Raw genomic sequence first — 13,312 nt, forward strand, 5'->3', positions numbered from 1 at the left:
CCTGCCTCAGCCTCCCAAGTAGCTGGGACTACAGGCACCCGCCACCTCGCCCGGCTACTTTTTTGTATTTTTTAGTAGAGACAGGGTTTCACCGTATTAGCCAGGATGGTCTTGGTCTCTTGACCTCGTGATTCGCCCGTCTCGGCCTCCCAAAGTGCTGGGATTACAGGCTTGAGCCACCCGCCCGGCCAGAATGTGACTCTTTTATGGTTGAGTCTATGTCTGAGTTTCATGGAAGAGTAACCTGGAAGAAAAAACTATGGTGATAAAAATTATAATAAAGTAGATTGGGATTGAACACGAGTAGATCATAGACTCATTGTAATGACTAATTTCAGTATAACCTTTAGAACGTAACTATAAAGGGCCCTTGAATAGAGAAATAACTTACCCTGAAAATTCACTGACATTAGATTTACCATTTGTTGAAGAATACAAAGGTATACTCCCATGTCTCCTGCAAGGACTGTTCATGACAAGGAATTCCAAAGCCCAGAAAGCAATGAGTGAAGGGATCCTCTGTTCAGATTGGCTGAGGACTTGATTGTCCAAGTGCAACTCTCTGTAATGTTAATTTTGGCCCTCAATGAGGAGCAGTATGGTGCGAGCAAAAAGTACTTAACTTGAAGCCACAAGACCTGCTTTGAGTACTAGCTGAACACATTACTACTTGGTGATTTTGAATGTGCCCCTTTACCTCTCACAGCCTCATTTCTAGCTACAAAATTAGGGAGATGATGCCTGTTTTATTTTAATCTAAAGATTGTAATGAGGATCAAATGATGTAACATATGTAAAAACATATATTTAAAATCTATTAATCAGTGTATAGATATGAAATGGTTAAAAATAATATCAATAGTTATTTCCATCGTTATGTATATTAGACTTGAATGGCCATATTTGGAGGGTTGAGACAAAAACTGATGGGAAAAAATGAAAGAATAGCTGATTTCCCATGGTCTCTGCTGTAATCGACTGGAGTCAGAAAATCGTGTCTTTGCTATTTTCATGGCAAGGACCAGCCTTAAAGATAATCAGGTGGTTGAATTTAAGATGTACTAGGGAGTTCTGTTTATCCCAAATACGCCCCTTAAAATACATAAAGATGCTGCCTATTTCCATTTTATCAAGGTTACCTAAGAGTATCTGATGACTTTGAAAAAAGCGTATTTTTTCCTCATCTATGTGAAATCGATGTGAGGAAATGGCAGTTTTATTGGGGAGGATCAGAATTATAACAGTGAATCAGAGATAGTATTAGAACCCTGAGTAAAATTGATAAAATCAATGAGGAGAGACTCCTTGTCTCAACTGTCTCTGTTTTAGGGCACCTGAGCACAGTGGCATGGCTGAGGGCAAGGGGATACCATCAGGAAAATAAGGTGATAGGAGACAGAAGTATAGGAAGGGGCATGGGAAGACAAAAATAAACTGATTAGTTTTTCATATTGATTATGACATTTGTACCCCTTTCCATTCCTCTACAAGTCAAGTTGGAGAAAGGGAGTCAGCAATTTGGGAGTGAGGCTAGTTGAGCTATATCTAAAAGCACTAATGAGAGAAGAATTGAGAAAAGGGATTAATCAGGATGAATTCTCACTAACCATATATTATTTTCTGATAACAGTGTTTACTAGTGTGGGGGATCTATTGCTAGGTAAGATACGATGGATTCAAGGAGCTTGCTGTTTAATGGTAGGGCAAGATGTGTTCATGGATAGTAGATTGAGAGTGAGTGCCTGGTAAGTGAATTTAGCAGCCACTCCAGCAACACAGAGGAGGTAACAATTCAGCATAAACCTATGAGACCCAAGAAGATAATGAACTCAAAAGTGACTCAGAATTTAACTCTGAGTAGGAAAGCCTGCATATAAATTCCAATAATAGGCCTGGTGTGGTGGCTCACGCTTGTAATCCCAACACTTTGGGAGGCCAAGGCAGGCAGATCACCTGAAGTCAGGAGTTCAGGACCAAAGTGGCCAACATGGCAAAACCCCCTCTCTACTAAAAATACAAAAATAGCCAGGTGTGGTGGTGGGTGCCTTGTAATCCCTGCTACTCGGGAGGCTGAGGAGGGAAATTGCTTGAACCCAGGAGACGGAGGTTGCAGTGAGCCGAGATCACGACACTGCACCCCAGCCTGGCCGACAGAGTGAGACTCCATCTCAAAAAAAAAAATAATAATAAATTTCAATAATAAAATATGCATCCAGTTATATTTTTATTGTTGTAATACTTAGCTGCAGAATAATTTGGCTAAACAAACTTTAGGTATGTCCTATTAATAAAGGCAATTATTTTACTTGTTATAAAATACTATGTAATTTATACATAAAATTTGCTTAGATTATATTTTTCTAGAGATTTAGATATACTTCACTGTTCTAAGGAGCTGAAATGTTAAATTATTTATTCTGAAATTGATACTAACCAGAAAAAAGTGAACTTATTTTCTCTCTGACTTTGATCCTTTACTAAGACTTATTTGGTATAGGATATATGTAGCATATGTTCTTTAATTTCCATATGGGCCTTGAAAATCACTATTCATGTAGCAGTTTCTATATATATGTATTACAACTGTAGTATGAAATTTGGACAATTGGGCATCAAATAAATATTCATTGTTTAATTGCTGTAATAATTATAAATTATCAAGTTTTGTTTTTTACTTCCAATCAGTGTCAGAAGATATAAAAGTAATCATTCTTTGGATGAGAGAGTTTCATGAGTTTATAGGAGGCTATGAGTCAGTGACTTCCACATGTAATGTAGAATATATCAAGTAAAAGAAACACATGATTGGGCCTAATCTGTCTTAAAATATGGTTCTATATGTGGAAAATAGATAAACAGTAATTTAATTATTTTCGCTCTCCTAAACTTCAGTGGGAAATAAATGATGCATTTTGTAAATATGATCTAGAAGGTCAAATGAAGATTTATTGGATTGAAAAATTTTAACTAAAGCTTAATTTTCGGTAGTCAGATTTGTCCATCCAAATATATTGATATTTCACAATCTCTTATAACTTAACACTTTCTATGATGGAAAATAATATTGTTTGTTAATTGGCACAGTATTCTTGCTATATATAGTCTTTTACTTTTTTAATTTTTGTAGGTTGGTGCAGTATTCTTGTTATATATGTTCTTTTAATTTTTTAAATTTTTGTAGGTACATTGTAGGTATATAAATATTCATTTTAGTACAATTTTCTATAAAAAATTGATGAAAACTGAGGTGAAGACTTGTAAATATTGCATAATTTGTAGAGTATTAAATATGTAATATTTACAGCTAATATCTTCAGGTAATAGTAACAGATCACTGTTTCAAACTATATAATATCTGCAAATTTTATTTTACTACCATGAATAAGAAAAATATGAACCTAACAACATAATTTTTATGCTAGCCTATTTTTCCACATGTGTAATTGGTTATCTGTATAACAAGGTTAATTCCATTGAAACTTTGCTAATAAATCCCTTTGGTAATCATGTAAAATATTTTTAAAGTAGATGTGTAATTGAATTTGGTGAGCAGTGTCATTTGATAAAATTATCTGGGTCTTGTTAGCATAACATTTGAAATAATTAAAGCTATTTGGTGAATCTTGATTGTTCTCCTTTGATAAAGGAAAATTAATCCCCTGATCAATGTCAGTAGATGAAAAGCAATTTTGCTTTGTACCAGAGACTTTCAGATATTTATAGGAGGTTATGAGAGAGTCAATGAGTTGCCCAAGTTCTCACAGTCAGACAGTCTGGTTAGAAAATATTAGATCTCAGTCCATTGCTTTGTCCACTTCAGTACGCTGACTCAGCATAGTTTACTGCCTCTGTGGCATCAAATATTATTTGTTGGTCTGCTATGCGTTAGTCTGAACATACTCAGTTTCACTGCAAATACAGTGATTTTGTTGCACTTTTTGTATTAAAAATGAGAACAACAAACGTTGGCAGGGAGGAAGAAATGGAAGAAGGGGGAATGGAAGAAATAGGAAAACAACCTAAGTAAATCAAAAGAAAGTTTAAAATACAAAATTGCTTAAAGTGTTATGTTTTTCCTTTTCATTTATCTCCCCTATATATTTTAGAGTTAAATGTTTTCCTCTTTTAATTCATTTCCTACTCCAAAAACTCATGTAATTGTGAAATAGATAACTATTCTAAGTTAAACTTTATGAAAGGTAGACAGTAGGCAGTAGGTTCTTGACCCATGAATATATTTTGCATCCAATTTTAAAATGTGCAAGCATGAAATTAATCTCATCAATACAAAATCAGTTGAAATCTACTGGGCAATATCTTCTAATTAGCCTCACAAATTAGTCACATTTTCACATTTTTATCACCAAAGCGTTAAAGGTAAACCAGTACTTTACCTATTCTGAAAAGAATGCAATCAATGAAATGTCACTATTTGGAGTCAATTTATTTAATCTTAAAAATAATATTTCTTACATTTTCTTGTAGTCTGCTCTAATAACTTTAAAATAATAGAATAAATAAGTTTATAAACCATATTTTAAATAATCTTTCTTCTAGCATAGATGTAGTATCTTTCCAATACTTTTATGAATTTTTGTAAGTTCTTTTCCTCTGCAGATAGAATGATGTGAAATAACTCTTCATATCATATCAGCAGTCTGTCTTTTCTGTACTATAGGGTGTTGCTTGTCCTTGAAATTTTTCATGTTGGTTTCCATGAATTCTTCTTATTTTTCTATATCAATATTGTAATGATAAATAAATTTTCAAAGCTGCAGAATGGAAAAAGGAGACTGATGGATTTGAAGCAATTTTAAACCAATCTGTAGCACTTGGATTATTTATTTTCAATTTAGGTTTTAGTGTGATTTGAATATAGTGGTAACTTATCGTGATTATTAAGAGTCCATAGTCCAGATGAACAAATGTTTACTTGCTGTCTGTGTAAACACAGTCATTATTATGCTAGTGTATCTATGCATGCCAAAGTAATATTTAACCAAGGAAAGCTTCCATTTTAAAACTAATAAAGTGTGTCTGCGTAATTTTGAATGCTTTCAATTTACAATGAATCAGTTTGTAATTGATCTTGCTTTTCTTCAGTCTGTTATTCTTTGTTAACTTGTTATAAAAGTCAGCTTTAATGCCAAAACTTCAACAGAGCCTTAAATTTCATTAATCCTTAAGTAATCCAACAAAGCACAATTAATAGTTGTTAAGCAATTTGAAACATTAAAAAATCAAGGAAAACAAAGTGTTGTCTTTCTCAGTTTCTCTGTCTCTTCTTTATGTGTCCATTGACCCATTTATTATACTTCCCTGTGTTCTAATTTATATGTATTTTGTATGACTGCACAGTCATGCTATAAAGCTCTTAAAAGGTAAGTAAAAAATCAAAGTGTCCAGAACCTATGCTGGTATATACTGTCTCATACAATATTATAACTTTTGTTTGATCATTTTCTATATAACTAAAACCTATTTTGTGTGCACTGTCTAACATTGTGTGATTTAATTGTGATTCTAGTTCTTTTGTGGTCATCTATTTCCTTTAAAGTCAGTAGAAGTAACTTACCCAATAATTAAGATGATTTGTCAGCCATTGCTTTCAACTCTTTTAGACAATTTATCATAATTCTGAATTGAAAAGCAGGCATGATATACTTTGTGTTTTAAAATTTGGTGACTCAAGAATGAGCTGTTAAATTATAAATGCTCTCTTATTATATATTTCCTTTGTAAAGTTGCATAAGAATTCCAAGTTACAAAGACAGTAAAGACCAAGGAATGACATGTAAAATTTTAATTGGGTGGGAAAGTGTTTCCTATTTTAGAACGGGCATAACCTAATGCTGAACTAGTGAACTCTTAAGAAAAGCAATGAATTATTTTTCAACGCTTTGTGTCCAAAGACTACTAATCACATGGCTGTCAAATGGATGGTGCTATCCTGCCAATAACATAGCTAAAATAATTGGTTTGATAAACTTATTTTGGTTATAAAATTGGTCACTGGTTAATTAAATATAGGTAGTTCTAAAACTACTGATTGATATAATAAGCACCTTTTTCTGTATAAAATAAAAGACAGTGTTTTCACTGGAAAGTAGAGTAGTATAAGACATATTGCCAACTTTAAGGATGGAAAATTTGTTTAGAGAGACAAAGCATGTATCTTTGAAAGCCAAATAGTATTATACTCATGTCTATAAGAAAGTAGTGCAACACAAACTAAGATACACATAAATGAGAATAGAAACTCCTGAAATAACGGGTCAATCCCACTCCCATAATTTTTCCTATACCCCGAGGACTGCCTGAAAATTTCACTCAGAAAACGTAATGCAAGATAATAAGACTGATACTGTAAGAATAATCCACATTCACCACAAGTTATAAACAAAACATCACTATTTTATTCATAGTAATTATGAGCTATTAGTTCTTTTCAATGTTATAATGGTTAATAAAGCTCTAGACTGCCCAATAAGGTGGTCACGAACCACATGTGGCCACTGAGCTTTAGAAATTTGGCTACTCCAAGTTAAGATGTATAAATAAGCATAAAATATGTGTGGGTTTCGAAGACAATATAAAAAAGTGTGAAATATTCATATTTTTATATTGATTATGAGTTTATATGATAATTTGTACATCTCAGTGAAATAAAATTAAAATTTTATCCCTTTTTTATTTTTACTATGGCAACTAGAATATTTAAAATTACATGTATGTGGCTTGTATTATATTTCTGTTGAGCTGCACTACTATAAAAGTTCTACTTGAATTTAGAGACAAGAACTTACTGTAAGGTTATAAAATTTTAAGAAAGTATCTGTGTGAAAAGGATTTTGTTCCTAAAATGTGACTGAATGCATCATTATCTAGTCCCTGCTTACAAACATTTAGCATTACTTTAAAATCAGTGTGTTTTTAAAAAATTGCAATCCTGATCAGATGTTCTTATATAAGCCTAAAATTTAGGCTCCAAATAATTTTTGCCCACTGATTTTAGTTAATCACTTTGAAACCACACAAAATAAAATTACTCAAATTCTTAATCTTCATAATTTTTTTTAACAAAATGCACGGTAGTCTTTTATTGGAAAATCTAGATCCTACACGTTGAACTAAAGGAGTCTAAGTTACCATTATCTTGCCCGAATAATTAGTTATTCATTTTTTGGTAGTCTCTCCCAAAGCTCTTTTTACATCTTTCCCCTTTTTTATGTTTACCTGGTGGTATCATGTTCCTTAGTATTTGGGCAGCAGTTAACATACATACTCATATAATGCTAACCAGTCAGGTCTTTTGAAATTTCTACATGGAAACTGTGTTATTTAAAATTCCATGTCACCATAAAAGCTCCTTGAAATGTGTATTTTGGCTCTCAATTATTAGTCTTTTGTTCACTTATTTTTTCAGGAAACATTTACTTATGAATATTTACTATGTACCAGGAATGGCTCTAGGTTGAACATGAGAAACTCAACTCCATAGGATGTCTAGGCAACACACCCCACTCACTCTACCTGTTGTATGCCTTTTCTGTCTCCAAATAATTCCTGATTTAAAAAAAAAACTGCACACTGTAAACTAAATGCAAGGCCATGATACCACTTTCTATATTGCCGCAGATAAATTAATCAGTAGTTTTGTTCTTCAGAATGATGTAACTCTACCAAACTGGAATCTAAAATCCTCCATGTTCACCATTACAATGTTATGATTTCGTCAAATCCCTTGGTAAAATAAAGACTCATTATATCAATAAGCATTTATTTTATTCTTTAAAACTATAGATTTCAAGGGAGGAAGGGTTTGAACTGAGCCAATGGATGATTAGGATTTTGAGAGGAAACAAATAAGACCCAAGATTTATAGAGCATGTATTTATATTGGATGTATGCATAGAATTTTGAGAGAAAATAATAGTCAACATTTATTAAGCTTTTATTATATACCAGACACCACTCTAACATATTTGATCTTAGTAACAGCCCTATGAGGTAGATATTCATCTTATCTCCATGTTATGAAGAAACTGAGGTTCAATGAGGATAAATAACTTGTCTAAATTCCCTCAGCTAGTAAATGGTAGAGCCCAGATTCAATCCATGCATTCTCATACAGAAGTTTATGTTCTTCACCAGAAGATGAAAAGTATTCTAAGGGCATTGAAGGAGGCGCAACAGAAGATCACCAAATGACCCGCAAAAAAGGTCTATATTAGGAACACTTAAATAAGGCTGGAAAGTCTTTGGGGCAAGATTAGGGGAAGCTTTGACTGCTGTGCTGGAGTTCGGACTTTATTCTATTTATACTCAGTAGATGCAGAAGGTTCTTCAGCAAATAAATAGCATAATGAAAGAAAGGTTTTTGAAACATAGTAAGCTGATCGTTGGGCACAGGCTGGAACTGGTTTGACTGAAAGGAGATTTTACATCTGTTCAAAGCTTATTGCTCTAGTTTTGTGTGAGGACCAGGAACAACGATGGAGCCTCCAAAGCAAGTCAGTTGACTCTTACTTGATATTTGTTAGACATTAGAGTGAGATATTAAAAAATAACATGACTTATGTTTTACACCTGAATGACTGAGAGAAATGGTCTTCTATTAACAGAACTAGGGAAGTTAGTATTGTAAGTAGTTTGGGGAAAAGATAATGAACTCCATACTACAAATGTCAAACTTCAAGTGAAAATTCAGCTGGCTATTGGAGAGTCTAGATGAGAATTCAAAAGTGAGATAGCAGCTTAGGGTAAAGATTTGGAACATATAAAATATTGTTAAATTCATAGAAAATTGCATCTTAAATTCATAGAAGTTAAATTCATGGAGAGAGAAGCTAGAGAAGAAGCAGTGGAATAAAACAGTAAATCTGAGTGCAAATAGACCTATGTTCTTCTGACATCCAAGTACACAATAGAAGTTATTTTAAGCGTTATTTATCATTATATATTCACAAAATCACATAGAGCAGTTGCTTTCATTCAATATTAGCAAATGTGAACAACCATTTAATAACAAAATATTACCAAATTGATAATTATTCAGTTATAATTCTGAAGGATGTTAATCTTTTACCATGTAAACAATGTATGATTTTAAAGTACAATAATTGCTAATAATACAGAAATTGAAACTTTAAGCATGTTTATAGCACTACCAATCTATATTGGTTCAAATAACTCATATTTCAAATGGCAAATGATCATTAGGTTTTAAAAACTGTTACCATAATAGGTCACTTAAAATTATCTCATAAATCCTTTTATGGGTACTTCTAGGTAGAAGTACCTAGAAGATATGTGGTTATTCATGTTGCATATGAGAATCATGTCATCATGAATAGCATTTGATTATTCACTTCTTCAGTAGTGACAGATTATTACCTTTAGATATTTAGTTTTTCTTTTACTGTTATCCGTATTGTTCACAAGAAATTGCCATCTAATAAAAATTCAACCTCTGTCTGGGAATGTGACTGGGGAAGGGTAGGTGGGGACCAAACTTGGTGAATGTAATCGTCCTGGCATAAGACACAGGGGTCATTACTGAATTGGTTTTACAAAAGTAAAAAGTTTTAGCTCTGAAAGCAAATCAGATTTCTGTATGTCATCTGTGGGTTTTCAAAAGCTATCACATATAAAATATTTTCTAGTGTTTTAATGGAAAGAAATACAGCATAGAAGTTGAGAGAGCATCAATGTATTTTATTAACAGAATTTAATAACTAAATCTTGCCCACTTTTTTGAATATATATTTGATGTTCCATGTCTTTTCACTTATCACTCCTTTTCGAGGGTTTTGTTTAGAAAGTCAAGGGATTTTAAAGTCTTTTGAGATCATGATCATTATCAATTCAAAAGTAAAGAAACTTTGATGTTTCCAAGGTTGAAAAGTATAGATTCTTTGTGTGAAATATATTAGATTCATTCGTTTGAATTTATTTGCATCACCAACAAAACTGTTCCTAAGGCAAGCTAATGGGATTGTTTGTCTTAGAAGAGCATGCTTGTCAATTGTGCTATGCTAAAAATGTAATTTGAAACATCTGAGCAGATTGCCATGTAGTTTTTCTAGGGCTAAGATGACAATTCTGCATTTCTACCTGAGTTTACTGTTATTTGATGAATGAGGCATATTTAACCAAATGTATTTATATCAGAATATTTAAAATAAGATCAAATTTGACTTTAGAATATTAAAAATTAGCCCATTCAAATGTATCTGTAAATTGACTGTTGTTGATATCACCAAATGATGAATTGTGCTATCTTGCATGTATGTTCAGCTCTGGTGATGTTAAATGTTTCCCCTTATTTGCATCCTCAGGTACTTTTCCAGTTGTATTTCAAAACCCTTCATAAAACATAATATGGAAACATAATGCATGTGATTAGTTTAGCAACAGGAGGTTGAATAAATGTATTTCTTTTGGTTTATGTTTCTAATAAAAAGTAATTTTGATTTAAATTAGCACTATCTTTTTTTTTAGGCCTCCATTCCTTTGAAGGAATTGGAGCAGTTTAACTCAGATATACAAAAATTGCTTGAACCACTGGAGGCTGAAATTCAGCAGGGGGTGAATCTGAAAGAGGAAGACTTCAATAAAGATATGGTAAATTGGTTGTGATAAAAGTGTGAATGAACTAGGAGTGAAAATAAATATTTGGAAAGAAATTACATAACCCAAGTCTCCAACTGAATTTTCAGAAAACATCTTACACATTTTATGATTCTAATAACTTTTATAAATGCAGAGTATTCTTGTTGACCTTTTATTACGAATGCTGAGTTACTATGGTATGGTAATATAGGAGCACTTACGGTTTCTAATAAATAGCGCAGCAATTTTCTTTTGACCTGTCCTACTTTTGAACTTATCAAGGGCAAAATGTAATTGGAAAAAGGAGTCAAATCATAAAATAACCTAAACATTTAATAAAATACTCAACTATCATAGATGACTGACATTTTGTATCAGCAATGTTTTTGGTAGTATAACATTTATTTCAATGAAGAGGGAATAATGTATAATATGAACATTATTTATTACAATTTCACACAAAGTTGTTTTACCAAATAGTTGATTAGTTAGTATATGTCTAAAATTTGTATAAATTTATGCTGCTTATTTCATGGGAGTAAAGAAATATGATCATGTGGGCTATTCCCAGCCTCAGAATATTCTCCTTCAATCCCAACTAATTTCAAAATACCTACTATATTTCTCTCTGGCTTGAATATTTTTATATCACATCCTTATTAACTGACTTTTGTTTCTCTCTTCATCCTCCTTTTCACAGTTTTTCCCCTCTTCCACTGCCATCACCTCTGTGGCATTCTTAACCTTTACATTTATCAGTGCTAGAGCCTTCTCAGACAGGGCTTGAAAGTGACATCAGAAGGCAATATATAAATTTTAGGTAATAAGTGTGAAGCAATAGGAGAACTATTCCCACCAATCTTAGTTCCCACTTCCTGGAGCTGCCTCAGTCAGTACTCCCTATGCATGGGGTTTGGTGGCTCACTCAGCTTCTGGAAAGAAAGAAGAGGCTTTCCAAGTTGCTGAGTTACAACAATCTCTACTTCAGGTCAAAGAAGAAACCAGAGGGCACCGAGATGAAAAAAAGTACTGCTTACCTCTTGGGCTGACCACCAACTACCCTAGAGCCCTCAACTGGTATAGGGAAAGAAGTGAAGTGGGCTTTTTAAATTTTTTGTTTTTGTTTTTGTCCTCAGTCCTAGAAAGGCTACAGACTTTTACAGTACATTTTAAAATAAGTGAAGTCTTTCACAGACTTTAAGTATATAATGTGCCTATATTATGATAAGTATATAATGTGTCCATATTATGCTGCATATTTCTTTAGATTATTGACCAGTCTCTGACAAAAATAATCCCATTCCCCATACAAAATGAATAAGTCCTCAGTTGTGTGTTGAAGTTTATGCGTTATAAATTTAAATATATAATATGTAATTCCTTGAAATGTAATACACACACACAAATACATGTGAGTTTTGAAATTTATTGTTTGTTTTCCTTATGTCATCAGTGTACCTTGAGTACCATTACATGGTGAGACAACTTGATATAAAGTTTTCACATTCTGAGTTGAAATACAGAAAACTAAAGGTGAAAAATCACATGGCCATATATGTGACTGTATTAGACCAGCATTTATTCAAAACATTTTGTTTCGAAGTAAAGAAAATTAAGATATTGTTCTTGCAGTGTAAAGGAATAAAATACCCATTGAAAATGTTTAAAGCCATTTTCCAGTCCGTATTTTAATGTTATTTGATCATATTTATTTAAAATTAACATGCATATATGAGATATTTTAGTAATTATTTGATGGTAATTTAACACATCATTTTTATTAATATCTTGATATTTCTCCTATTGGGCATGTAGGTTTCAGAAATGAAGCAGTAATTATTAGATAGGAATTAGTGTACATTTAAAACAAAATAGTTTAATGTAGTTGTGTGTTAATATTTTCAGATCTGCTGTTATCTCAGTCACAAATACACATCTGTATTCCTTTATGGATCAGTTAACATTATAAAAACATTAGCTCATTTCTCTAATTTTTTAATTTCTAGAACTACACTATAAAAGCCAAAAGAATACTTTCACAGTAATTCATGACTTGTCTGACATGATGAAGTACCACACTCCCCCATCTTTCCACAGGTGCCCCTAAAAATGTGTTCTTTACAACTAGAGGGGAGGAAACTAATTTTAAAACCTAAAGTACAAAATGTAAAATAAAGGCTATGAGCACAGTATCTTACAACATTCCATGAAAGTTTTAAATTGGATTTTTTGTGTGTGTTTAAATAACATGTCTTATTATCTCTGTTAACAATGTACAGCTTTTTAAAAACCAAAATGAAGACTGTACTTGTTGTTTTTAATCAGAATGAAGACAATGAGGGTACTGTAAAAGAATTGTTGCAAAGAGGAGACAACTTACAACAAAGAATCACAGATGAGAGAAAGCGAGAGGAAATAAAGATAAAACAGCAGCTGTTACAGACAAAACATAATGCTCTCAAGGTATTAGAGCTAAAATTATAATATACCTTGCCTGTGGTTTTTTTTTAATATATAGGGTAAAATATATTGTGCATTAATAAAATCTGCTTAAGACTGTTAGTCATCAGAAATTCACTTTTTCTGCTCAACGTGTGTGCTTTATTTAACATTTTTGAGTGGTGGTTGATTTTGAAAGATGTGTTGCTTAAAAATTATGGCTTTTTAAAGACAGATTTTTCTAAGTAATACTTGAAAG

General features: G+C 32.4%; 1 protein-coding gene across 1 annotated transcript in view; it reads left to right on the forward strand.

Moving 5' to 3' along the window:
* The window catches only part of DMD (dystrophin), a 2,170,472-nt gene that overhangs the window by 893,086 nt on the left and 1,264,074 nt on the right, over positions 1–13,312 (forward strand). The window contains exons 38-39 of the mRNA XM_011957103.1: positions 10,504–10,626; positions 12,940–13,077. Of these exons, the coding sequence (XP_011812493.1) occupies positions 10,504–10,626; positions 12,940–13,077 (261 nt within the window). The remainder of the gene's footprint in view (positions 1–10,503; positions 10,627–12,939; positions 13,078–13,312) is intronic.

This window comes from Colobus angolensis, unplaced genomic scaffold (assembly GCF_000951035.1).
Source record: "Colobus angolensis palliatus isolate OR3802 unplaced genomic scaffold, Cang.pa_1.0 Scaffold434, whole genome shotgun sequence".
In the NCBI taxonomy this organism is placed as follows: domain Eukaryota; kingdom Metazoa; phylum Chordata; class Mammalia; order Primates; family Cercopithecidae; genus Colobus; species Colobus angolensis.